Source organism: Pundamilia nyererei, unplaced genomic scaffold, assembly GCF_000239375.1.
Source record: "Pundamilia nyererei isolate P.nyererei 1_Seehausen unplaced genomic scaffold, PunNye1.0 scaffold00273, whole genome shotgun sequence".
Classification (NCBI taxonomy): Eukaryota; Metazoa; Chordata; class Actinopteri; order Cichliformes; family Cichlidae; genus Pundamilia; species Pundamilia nyererei.
The window spans coordinates 525,928-538,136 of NW_005187674.1; the positions used below are offsets into that span (position 1 = coordinate 525,928).

Here is a 12,209-nt window from a genome sequence, read left to right on the forward strand (position 1 = left end):
TTTTTCTTAAAATGAAATAGTAGGTTGGCTAAAATGACTGGAGCCACCAAGGCAAAGACAAGTGAGCTCTCTGGAAGCTTGCCTCAGCTGTGCCTGACTAGGTGTGGCCAATTAGCACCAGCTGAAAACATTGAGGAGATTAGGGGCTGCAGAGGGACGTAACAAAAGCATTTGACAACATTAATAATTAAATATTATGATGTCTTGATACAGCCAAGTAAGTAAATTCCCAAGAGTTGATTCTGTTCATCTGGACGTAGCGTTTTGAAAACGCTACGTCCAGATGAACAGAATCAACTTTTGAGGTAAATATTATTATATAAATTTGAGATCTAGTGACCGTTTGAGTAGAGCGAAGTCATCGTCATGTTCAAGAAAACGGTTTGAGATAATCTGAGTTTTGTGAGTTTTTTTGTGAGCGTCATCCTGCAGCCATCAGAGGACAGTACCCTGCCGTCATAAAGGGATGGACATGGTGAGGAACAGGACTCGGGCATGCTGTGGTGTTTAAACGATGCTTAGCTGTTACTAGGGACCCAAAGTGTGCCAAGACAGTACCCCCACGAGTCTGAACTGTTGCTACAAAGCAGGATCGATGGTTTCATGTTGTTTACACCAAATTTTCGCCCAAACATCCAAATGTTGGAGCAGAAATCGGCTCCTCGGACCAGAAAATGTTTTTCCAGTTTTTAGCTCCCAGTGTGGTCTTCTGCTGCTGCAGCGCATCTGCTCCATGTTTGACAAGATCTGGGCTTAGAGATGCTCTGCTCCTTCGTTCCAGCGATGACCTCATTTGAAAACAGATGATGAACAGCATAAGATGTCTGAAGATAAATATGCATCGCTTCAACATTTTTTTCTTGTTGTTATATTTGAATAAAAATGAAATATTTTATCAATCAAGTCAGTCAACTTGCTGTGATCTTAAAAAAATTCCCTTTTTACCAGGAACTGTTTTTATGTAAAACATTTAAATTAACAGCTTTATATGATCCCCCAGGTGGTCTTGGCTACCACAGGACACAAACTGTGGCTTGTCCTAATACCTGGATTTTATAACGCTTCCCACAGATTCAGCCACAGTCCGGATGAGAAGGCGGCTCTGTTCGATTTGTTTAAGTTTCCATTTGTGATAAAAATCTGGATTCATGTTGCAGTGAGGAGCTGAATCTCCAAAGGTCATCAGCCTCCTTCCCTTTCAAAAAACGTCCTCTGTCGCCCCTCGGTGGCTCTGAGACAAATTACATGTCAAACTCCAGCTATTACATTTCAGCAGTAAGAAGTCTAAATTTACACTGTAATGAGCAAATCTGGGCTGATTAAGTTTTGTTAAGCTCAAGTTTCTGTTTCTCATAAACAGAGAAATATACTAGCTGGTAAATCTGTAAATGTGCACAGCCTCAGATCTTTAAATCAATCAATCAAGATGAGCATCTTTGAGATGCCTTCATGAATACAGGAAATACAGAGGGTTTGTGAAACGGTGCAAACCACCGTTACACTCAAGAACAAACATCCCAGAAAAACATTTTAACAAGTCGGCACAGCTCTGGAAAAAAACTGTGGATGAATGAAATGAATGAAAACAAGGAAAGTACGGAGAATAAGGGTCATGGCTCACGATCTGATCAAACCACTGCATCTCCAGGGTGGAGGCTTCAAGACTTTCCCAAATATTTCTGAGCCTCTAAAAAAACACTGGGCCTGTCTATAAAACTGTGACCTTTAAAAACACATCGATTTTTTTCTTGAATAAGAAATGAAAAGGCACTGAACGTTTCCATCAGTTTAATTTCACAAAGATTATTTTTTTAAACATTTCTCTGTCATATCTTAAAAAATGGAAACATCAGTTAGTATGAAAACACTTCACAGAATTCAAACTAATGGCCTCAAGAGCTTCAGATCTCTCTCTAAGAGGACCTGTTCAGCTTATTTCCAGCTTTTATTCTGAAACTCTATCAGAGCAGCTTTGCATGAGTCACATAAAATAATTCATCTTTGTATTACACTGCCCACTCAGCTCATTTTGTGTTTGAAAAACCCAAGCTTGGTTTCTCCTGATTGGTCAACGTCAGGGAGCCTATTGAGAGGAAGGACTAAGAATGTGTGAGGTACACTTCCTGTTAAAAAAACAAAGTGTTGCGGCGTAGAGGACTTCGGCATGTGGCATTTGGATTTAAAATGACATGAAAAAAGCAGAACAGGTCTCCTTTAACATCTCAGAAAAAAGAGAAATCTTTAAGGCACAGAGTCGAATACGATTACAACATGTCGAACTTTCAGTTGTTAAGCATAAACTACTGTCGCACGCTGAGGAGGAAACGCTGTAAACGGTCACTTAAAGGCACTTTTCGTAGAAATCCTCAGCAACATTCAATGAAAAGGAGTCAGAGAGGCGCTCTGTGCATGAACGTCAGCGACTTCAAAAAGACGTTTGACGTGTTGATGACGTTCTCGCGGTTACCAGGAGTGTTTAGTGTTTCATGTTGGCATCTGATTTAAGAGAAATGGTTTTCTCTTCCATCTATGAGCTGCTTTTTTAACTCATCTTTCCTGTTTTATCAGACGATCACTGCGAGTCGGTGCAAACCGAGCGTACAGGAAACGTTTTTAGTTCTTATGCTTCGATCAGCTGAAACTTTCCAACGCATCCTAAAAACGATTCCTTTGGTCACGATCAAACAAACGAGGTCATTCAGCTCCCCTCAGTACCCGAAGCCTGAATTAATCGCTAATCAGTCATTCAAGTATAACATTTTGTTTTATGTTGTTCCTTCATATCCTGTATCTTTGTGTTTTTTTATATAATATTTTATTCTAAAAGAACTTTGATGATTTTTCAAGTTTAAATAAACTAAATGTTCAGTCATCAGTTTTGAAATCACCAATATTAAACTTATTTTCTTTATTAAATTTATATACTACAAAAAAATTGACTTAATAAAATACAAAAAATAAAAATTTGTCAGATTTAATGACAAATGATTTTATTTTGAAATGACATAGACCACTTTATTTAAAAAATAAAGGTTTTTTTTGTTTTTTTAAATTGTGTTAGTGTTTATTTAGTATTAGTATTTAATATTTTTGATTTAGTGTCATAATGTTCCCTTTAGATTTTTTTAAAATAGGTTTTTCTATGTTTTTCTTTCCTGGAGGAAATGTTTTTGGGTTGTTTTTTTTTGCCTTTACTTTTGAAATGAATTCATTTTGATTCAGTTTTATTCTTTGGCTCCTGAAATCTTTAAAAGGCTGAATAAAAAATGTGGATGAGTGTCACAGCGTAACAACCCACAGGTGTGTTGTTCATTATCGGCTGTTGGAGTGTGCTTGTTGTGTTAAAGGCAAATAATCACCTAATGGTGCACGCTGGAGTGTTTTCTTTATGAGAAGCAGCTGAAAACTATGAGAGGAATATTTGTGACTACAGTACTTTAGCTTTAGTGCAGCAGATGCAGGAGGAGTGCTGTGGTTCTGAGTGAAACTGGGGGTACTCGGAAATGTGTGGATCTCAGCAGGCAGGTGGTGGCAGGGGTCCATCTCAGGATCCTTTCTCTTTACCTGGACACCTACAGAACAGGAGGAGGAAAGGAGGTTAGATAAAGACATCACCCTGGCTGCTACAACACACGCTGAATGTTTCAAATCTTCTTTTCATTACATCACAGGGGCACTGCAGTATTTAAGCTTTACTCAAGACTCGTGTTTGACCTTGTTTTCTGTTGAATGCTCACATTAAATCCCTGGATGCTCAATCATCCAGGTAAGTAAATCTCCAAAAGTTGATTCTGTTCATCTGGACGTAGCTCACAGACGCTACGTCCAGATGAACAGAATCAACTTTTGGAGATTCATATGAAATATGGTCAAAGTTTCTAGTAATTACATAAAAGTATATAAAAGAAATCTCTATGAGCCAAGAACTCGGGCTTCAAACTGTCGAACATCAACATGATCAACACGAAGTTCAAACTGAGCATCAGAGTGAAGAAGAAAGGGGAAGTACGTGACTCTGTGCCAGACCAGCTGGTCTGAGTATTTCTAAGAATCTGATGATCTGCTGGATTTTCCCGCACAAACATCCCACAGTCTGCCCGAGCACTGCTGCTGACCATCTCCATCCCTTTACGGCCACAGTGCTCCATCTTTAGATGGCTGCTTCCAGCGGGATCACACACCATGTCAGAAAGATCAGACCATCTCAAAGTCGTTTCAACTACAAATGAGTTAGTTTTCTTTACATGTAACTTAGTCTCTGGGTCAGTGTACGTAAAACTAATTACAGGTAAAATAAGTTACAGTTACACAACAGTACTGTTACAGGTGGCTTTAACCATAAGCGTTTAAAAAACCGTCACTTATCTCCCTACAGTCGGTGTTTTTAGCGCTACCGGAAAAAATCTTTTTACTGAAGGACGAACAAAATTCTTTAGCCTGTTAAAGTTTCGTGGATCTAACTAAACCTGAGGACCGATTCCCCCACATGTCCGCATAAAGACAGTGATCACTTCTGAGAACTTTTATAACGTTATGTATAAAAATAAACAGTTTTTAAAAAAAATGTAAGCTGTAAAAACCCTCAAAATATCCAAAAGTAATAAATTAGACAGAAAAAAGATTTAAAATGTTCTTTTCGCAATTTTACCAGGTTTTCATAAATTAAAAAAACAACTCAAAACTTATCACAAATATTTCTATATTAATATTTGTGTTTAAATACAGTGTTGTTGGTTTAAACCAGCCTCTCATATTTTCCCTGCGCTCTGTTCTCTCTCTCTGACAGAGCTGGGTTACTTTATACAGAGGAGGATTTCCAGAAGACCGAACACTAGTATCGGGAGCACTGTTGGGAGAAAACTGGGAGAAAGAAGACTCAAGTCTCCATATTTGGAATAAAAGGCTGGAATATCACACCTTACCTGCCGACTCCCACAGAGGGTCAAAGACTTGTGAAGTCCAGACTTTTTTCCTCCATGATTGTATCTTCTAATTTCCCAGATTTTTCCCGAAGTTTTTCGAATACTGTCAGAAATCGTCTCTCTCGAACCTGAGAGCAGACACTGTGTGTCGTTCACTATCACTGATCTTTAAATTAAGACAAACCGCACAGTTTTTAGTCCATGTCTTCATTTATATAAAACTTTTACCAAAGGAAGTATTTACAAATTCAGAGGCATTGATACAAATCAACAATCAAGTGCAAACAGATCAGAGATGAAACCAGCTCACACAGATTTCACACAAACTCAAACCAACAGGAAGAGGAAACTAAACCCGATCCTGCAGGCAGATCTCCACCGAGGACAAACCAACCTCGGGAAACAACCGCAGCAGGATCTGATCCGAGGATGTGGTTTAAAACCGCCAGCAGGAGGCGCTGCAGAGCGTCAGCGGAGAGAAAACCTGGAAACTGACTTTGGAGTATCTGCGTTTCAGCCTGTGCTGAAAAAAATCAAATCAAATGAATATGGATTTTCATGTAATTAAAGTGATATCAGCCTGTGTCAATATCATTTTCTATATAAAATTTATTTTATATAATTTGCAATATTTTTGTTTTTAATGTAGATAAAAATAAGGTAAAGTAAACGTAAAGAGGAACAAACAAGTTATTTTTCTGTGAATCTGTAAGATGTGACAGGATTATGTTACAGAACAGAAGTTTATCACTGTTTCTACCTCGAGTGAATAAAGAAGAATCAATGTTGTCTTGTTATTCTAAAAAGGTGGAAAAAGCCACTGCAAGAGAGAAAATTGGGATTCAAGTTTATATTTTCACAAGAAAACAAAGTTTATGATGTGATGTTTAATGAAAAATAAACATCCCATCATAATTCCTCTGATATAAATCAGCTGATATCTACATAAAGACATTTTAATGTCAGTTTGAGATTAAAATGATCATCTACAACGATCAATTCATAACATTTAATAAGTGCAGAGATGATCCTTTATTAGCCGCACAGAACTCAAAGGACTCATTTTCACTAGAAATTTATGTCATTAAGAAGAGCTTAGAACAAAAAGCTTCTTCTGGCTGAAATCTGAAGCTTCCTGCTGGGTTTCCTCTTCCTTTCGTTCACCACCCCAAAGATTCCCACATTAAATAAAAACAGCTTATATATTATTATGTATGATAGATATTAATTTCAGACTTCCAGAGAGAAAGTGTCAGCTGGAGGTTTTTGTTTGCTTGTTTTACAAAAACTGAAAATAAACGTAACATTTTTTTGTCCCTTCACAGTTTGATTTTGATAATCTCACACTGGAAACAGAAAAAGAGCCTTCAATCATCATGAGAAGAAATCGGAAAAATAATTCATTTTTATGCTTTGGGAGATGTGGCTTCGTGTTTGTGTCTCCGCGTTTCTCCGTCCTCAGGTCAGTTTCCCGTGAAATGATCGAGCTCCTAATATTCACAGACTGTGAGCTACATTTAACCCACTTTAGGTTTAATTGAGGGGTTTTTTTCTGACACAATAAAAACATCAGAGGTTCAGTTAGTGAACTTGTATTTGAGAGTTTGTCATCTTTACACATCAGTGGTTTATGTTTAACTGTATGTGAGGAGAACTGTAACTACTTCTTTAGTGTAAACTGGCAACATTTTCAAGAAAAATATTCCACTGGGAGAAGCTTTTACAGATCTGCTGCGAGGAACGCACAACAAATCCAAGACGTTAATGTGTGGCACTTTAACACCACACACACGAAGCCAGATTAATGTGCAGAGTGCACCTTCCCCTCAGGCAGGTTAGCATCCACAGGCCTGCCACACGTCTCATTTGGTTATACGTGTTTACTCTGACACAGCCGAGCGTGACAGAACCACGCATGCTAGCATCCGTCTCTTTCCCCTTTGTATCCACTTCCTGCTGCACAGAGAGAGCAATGGGGCGCTGCTGCAGCCCAAACTGGTGGTGGGTGGTGTTAACATGACTCCGCTTCCGACTCATGAGAGCAGCAACTTTCAATCATCTCCATCCATAACCACATCCCACTGCATACATGTATAGTGTGTTGTGGAGCCTGAAACAGTTATAGTGAATAGCGCTTCATATAAGCATCAGTAACAGTTCTTGCAGTTGGTCACGAGCTGCAGTTACAAGAGCCTGAAGTGCAGACCATCTCAGTTCACACGGAAACTTATGCTAAGCTGCTTAATCAACAAGATTTTAGTAGAATTTATTAGTAGATTTATATTTTCAATAATAACCTGTAAACTGCTTTAAATGAAATGTAGTTCAGTAAATGCTGTGCCTGTATAAAGACTTTAAAGATGGAGCAGCTAGCTTTCCTTCCAGCTCCTTCTTAATTTAGAGCTTTTCTTTTCTCCACACAGATGTTTTGATGGCTAATGTAATTGGCTGATAACGGAGAGTGTTAACGGACCGATCAGTCCAATCGGGGGCTCAAACAGGCCAGCGTGAAGAGACGGGGTCACGTCGAGTGCTGGCAGGATTTAAATGAACAACAACAGAGGCAAACTGCTACACGGCGACGGTGGTGGATGTGAGGAAAAACAAAGCTTGTTGTAATCACAGAATCTTAACCTGCTGCAGAGATCAGGAGACCAAAACGACTCAACCTCTCCTCCCAAAGCTGAACGACGTAAACACCGAGAAGCAGCTCAGACACACACACAAAGATAAAAACCCACAACCGCCTCGACACGATCGAGACAAACAGGAGCAGAAAAAACATTCAGGACGCCACCGCAGGACGCCTACTTCAACAAGACGCCTGCGGCAGGACATTTTGGCGAAAACAAACAAACATCACGTTATGATCGTAATTTAAAGGTGCTCCAATCAACGAGCACATTCCCCGCCGACACGGGAGCTGCAGATAAAGCAAAGCCTCCCGGACAGTCCCGTAACTGTACACCGCAAACTTTACACAGTCGTATGGCTTCTGTACAGATGAGGAGAAAAGGCACCAACACAAACAGTCCCTCAGCGGAGACGCACCCGGAGGAGCAACGATTTACCCCGGAGGTTTTCACTGTGCAGCCGAGAAAAGGAAAGGGCGGTAATTTGTGCAATTTGGGAATTAAAGACAAAAAAGGAAGCAGGTTTTAACAAAAGCAGAGAGTTATTTATGATTTCTCCACATATTTAGCTTTTTTAGTCAACACACGATAACAAATGAGCCAAAAGCTCAAATGACTTTAGTTCATTTCTGATTATTGCAGAAAAATAAAATAAGACTAAATAACTTTCAACTTTCAAAACGTTGAATTTTTAATGTACCTTTTGATTGAATTTAATTAAATGTTGTAGTTTTGTCTTCCTTGCATTTCATAATGACACTTTTATCACTTTATCTTTCTAAATTTTAACTTTCCGATTCTGCTTCCATTTCTGTGACTTTTATTTACAAATGCTGCGTTTTTATTTTAAATTGTTGTGATTTTCACTGAACTTCCTTGAGGTTAAAAATGTGTATTGAATTTGAAAAGTTCTTACATCACTTCAAGCTACTTTGTACATTTTGTATACAAACATGTAAATTACTTATTCAAAGTTACACTTCGGGCTCCCATAGAAACCGTCCCTTTTTCCTGTTTTAAGGTGGAATTTAAATGTACGGGGGCTGCACAGTGAAAACTTTCCATCAGACTACGGTTGCCGTTGTCCTCCACCAGCAACAACAATAATCAACATATGATCGATATTCAGCGTAAGGCGATTCTCTTTTCATTTACTAAAGAGTTTTAAGGCAGAGCTGGCGAGACGCCGCGGAGGAGAAAACAGACTGAGGGTGGTGAGGGTTTCTGACACACTGCGGCTCCTTCCTCATCCTCCTCCTTCTCTTCCTCTTGCTGCCGTTGTGCTTTGAGCAGTTAGGTTGTGATGTGGACAGCAGAGGGAGGAAACACGCCTCCCTGAGCTCTGAGGAGGAGAGAGGAGAGATTAGTGATTAGGAGGAAAAAGCACGATAGAAGAGAGGGAGAGAGGGGTAAAAACCCAAACCTTCCTCACCCTCTCATCCTCCAAAAAGGAGGACGATACAGGAGGGAGCAGCTCTCCTCTGCATCACAATGCATGTGGTTTAGTTTTTAGGTCTGAGGAGGCCATCTTCTCCTCCTTTACATTACTGGAGGAGGAGAAAGGAAGCAAGGAGGTCTGTGTTTTTTGTTCAGGGGTGCAGAGAAAGGAGAAGGAAGGGGGAGAAGAAAGCGCAGTATCCTATAGTCCAGATGAGGCGAGGAGGTTAGGAGGTGAAGGAAAGAAGGAGGCCAGGAGGGAAGGCTGAGCTCAGGAGGTGTGGAAAAGGCGAGCAGGACGTCAGGAGGAGGATGACTCGGGAGGCCATCAGAGGGGTGAGGAAGCAGGTGAGCGAGCAGCAGATGAACCTCTTTCTTTCTGATAGATGCCCAGTTTGACCTTTGACCCCGCCAAGAGCACACAGGAAGTGAGATGCCCGAAAGAGAGAGAGCAGAGAGAAACAGGAATCACTTCACCAGCACTGACTTTGGCAGAAACGCCTCCATCTCTGCGTCTATGTCCGTCTTCTCGGACGTGGAAGATGAGGAGGAGGAGGAGCTTGCGGACGCCGAGCCGGCAGGCGCTTTGGGGAGGCTGTACATGTAGACTGCACCGATGACAAGCCCCGCCCCTGCAGTGAAGAGTAAGTCCACATGGAAGCCGAACAGGTAGATGGACGTCACCGTGGAGACGATGATGGAGAAGGAGGTGGCGAAGCCCTTGAGGATGTTGTCGGCGTACTTCACCACCAGGGCCACCAGCAGCCCACCGAACGCCTGGTTGAAGATGACGCACCATACCATGCTGGTGTACCCAAACAGGAAGCCACGCTCGGCAACGGCGGCGCCATCATTCCACCACAGTCCCAGCAGGCCGAGCACCATGCCGAAGATTCCCAGCTGCACATTCCTCACCCACACGGAGGCGGAGCTGCCCTTCAGGATCTTCTCAAAGTATACGCCGGCAAATCCCGACGACAAGCAGCTGATCACCACGGCAACCAAGCCCACGGTGTAGTTCTGAGTGGAGGTGTCCTTCACCGACGCCTCTTTGTTGCCCTCCTGCTGCACCTGCAGAGAGATGATCAATGCGTCAGCGTTCGAGCCGGGCTTCATGTTTACGGGGAACATCGTCCCTGAAAGGTTCCCACACGATTACGACTGAAGAGCTTAACTACGCCCATCCCTGTTTATTCACCTCCCACCGCATTTTTCTGCCCCCTCTGCCACCTCACCTACGCCACAAACGCAGCAGCTCATTTCAGCATTAAAAGTTGGAGCCACAGAAACCGCAGAGACGCTTACTCTTAAACCTCTCTGAACTGTGGCTACACAAAGCAGCCGCCTGATTTGTTAACTTAAATTTCAGGGCTTCTGGGGAACGGCAGGTGGCGGTAGCTCACCTGCACGATGGCGACGCCGGCAAACAGCAGCAGCAGAGAAATCCACTGAACTCTGGACAGAGACTTCCTGAGCATGAGCACGCTGAACAGAGCCGTGGTGAGGATCTTCAGCTGGTAGGTCACCTGAGGGAGGGAAAGGAAGTCACCATTTAACTGTGTTTAATCGAATGTACACAGATCTGAAGCATTTATTAAATCTCAGTGTCTGTAAGTCTGTGCATTAAAAGTTTTACAAGTTATTAAAGAACTTGGCAGCTCAAGATAATAACGTGTAAAGAAAATTGCTCCTAAAATATCTGAAAAATGCCAGAAATATGAACAGTATAAAATAAAATTAGTATTAGAAGTTTCATTCCTGTTGAAATATTGATTATGTCCTACTAGAATCAAATGACAGATCAGATCCAGAACACCGTTATTGGTTTGATTAAACCTTTCAGTTTATAAAAAGATGCCAAATGTTTCGGTCAATCGACAAACCCGTTAATCACCCGGCTGTTTCGATAAGAACAGACATGCAGAGACGAGGCGGGTTCGAGCGCCTTCTCTGTGAACGCGGTCTGACCTGGAAGGTGGCGGCCGGCAGGTTGGAGATGGCCACGTACTGCAGGTTGTTCTGCAGAGTGTAGATGAGAGAAGGAACGGCGAGCTTCAGAGTGTCTTTGTACTGAACCACGATGACGTTGATCAGGAAGTACACTGTCTCCTTCACGTTTACTGCAGAGAGAAAGGGGCGGAGCTAAAGGCTGGTTTTGTGCCTGCTGATCTTTGATCGTAGCCTCCAAAGCAGCTCAGGTCTATGATGACAGCAATAAAAAGTAAACCATGCTGAGTAAGTAGCCCAAAATTGAGGGATGGGGTGCTGCCCCCTAGTGTTAGGAGGCTGCTTTGCATCTTATACCCAAACTGGGGTTAAACATAATGAAATGTAAATAATTGCCCTCGTTAGTTTTAAATAGAAATACTAGTTTTTTGGAGTATTTATTTAGCATGAATAATTAGAACACGAGGAAGCTGCTGCTTTGCTGGTCAGGGCTGTTTTAACTCCACCCAAATCAAATCACTATTTGAATTTAAAGCCGTCCCTCACTGCTACAAGCAAAGAATATTCCTGTAATTAACCAAGTAACTCATTTTCATATCATCTCCTAAAATAAATTAATTCTTTTGTCTATCAAACACTGCAAAGAGAAGCTCAGCATGTACAGTTCAGGAATAAAATGTCTTAAGTTCCTTAAGATGATTAATCAATTATATCTTTTTAAGTATTTTTGATCAGTTAATCAATTAATGCAGTTTTTTCAAACAAGAACAGCTACAAAAGCCTGCGAGGCTACAACTAACTCTTCTAACTCCACAGCCAAGAAAGCAGCTCAGTAGGATTTACTCACGTCTCTTCTGCAGTAGGATGATGACCAGACACGTCAGGACCTTCAGGACCTCCGCCATCACCACGGCCGACGTGGTGAAGAAGCGGTCGCCTGGCAACGTGCGGACGTACCGGATGCTGAGGATGAGCGATGCATTCTGGACCACGAGGACAGCCAGGCTGATGTACTTCAACCGTCTGTTAACTACAGGACAAGAGCTCACCATAAGGCTCACCACAGTTTTCATACGAGGAAGAGATTTTACAAAAGAGCAGCAAAGTTTAGGTGCTCCGCTTTAGGATGACGTGACTGCATCAGGGGTATTTTGTGGGCCACAAAGAAACCAAACAGAACTTGAGTGGACCGAACAAATGAAATGAACTAATAAACCATTAAATAAAATAAGCGTGGTATATCACCATGGCAACATATGCTGCAGGCCTA

The 12,209-nt window shown here is 41.6% G+C and overlaps 1 protein-coding gene across 3 annotated transcripts; it reads right to left on the reverse strand.

The window, feature by feature from the left end:
* Nucleotides 1-3,219: 3,219 nt before the first annotated feature.
* Nucleotides 3,220-12,122, reverse strand: slc35a2 (solute carrier family 35 member 2). 3 transcript variants are annotated; one of them, XM_013915225.1, is made up of 5 exons: nt 11,787-12,122; nt 10,961-11,112; nt 10,396-10,518; nt 9,480-10,063; nt 3,220-3,572 (listed from the first exon to the last, which is right to left on the reverse strand). In XM_013915225.1, the coding sequence occupies exons 1-5, from the start codon at nt 12,010-12,012 to the stop codon at nt 3,545-3,547; spliced, it is 1,113 nt and encodes a 370-aa protein (XP_013770679.1). In that variant the 5' UTR covers nt 12,013-12,122; the 3' UTR covers nt 3,220-3,544. The 3 variants fall into 3 exon arrangements, 2 of the variants coding, with proteins under 2 accessions (XP_013770679.1, XP_005750483.2); XM_005750426.2 differs by lacking the exon at nt 3,220-3,572 and adding an exon at nt 5,883-8,897 and having other exon boundaries at nt 11,787-12,120; XR_001290589.1 differs by lacking the exon at nt 3,220-3,572 and adding an exon at nt 8,834-8,897 and having other exon boundaries at nt 8,988-10,063; nt 11,787-12,121.
* Nucleotides 12,123-12,209: the final 87 nt, after the last annotated feature.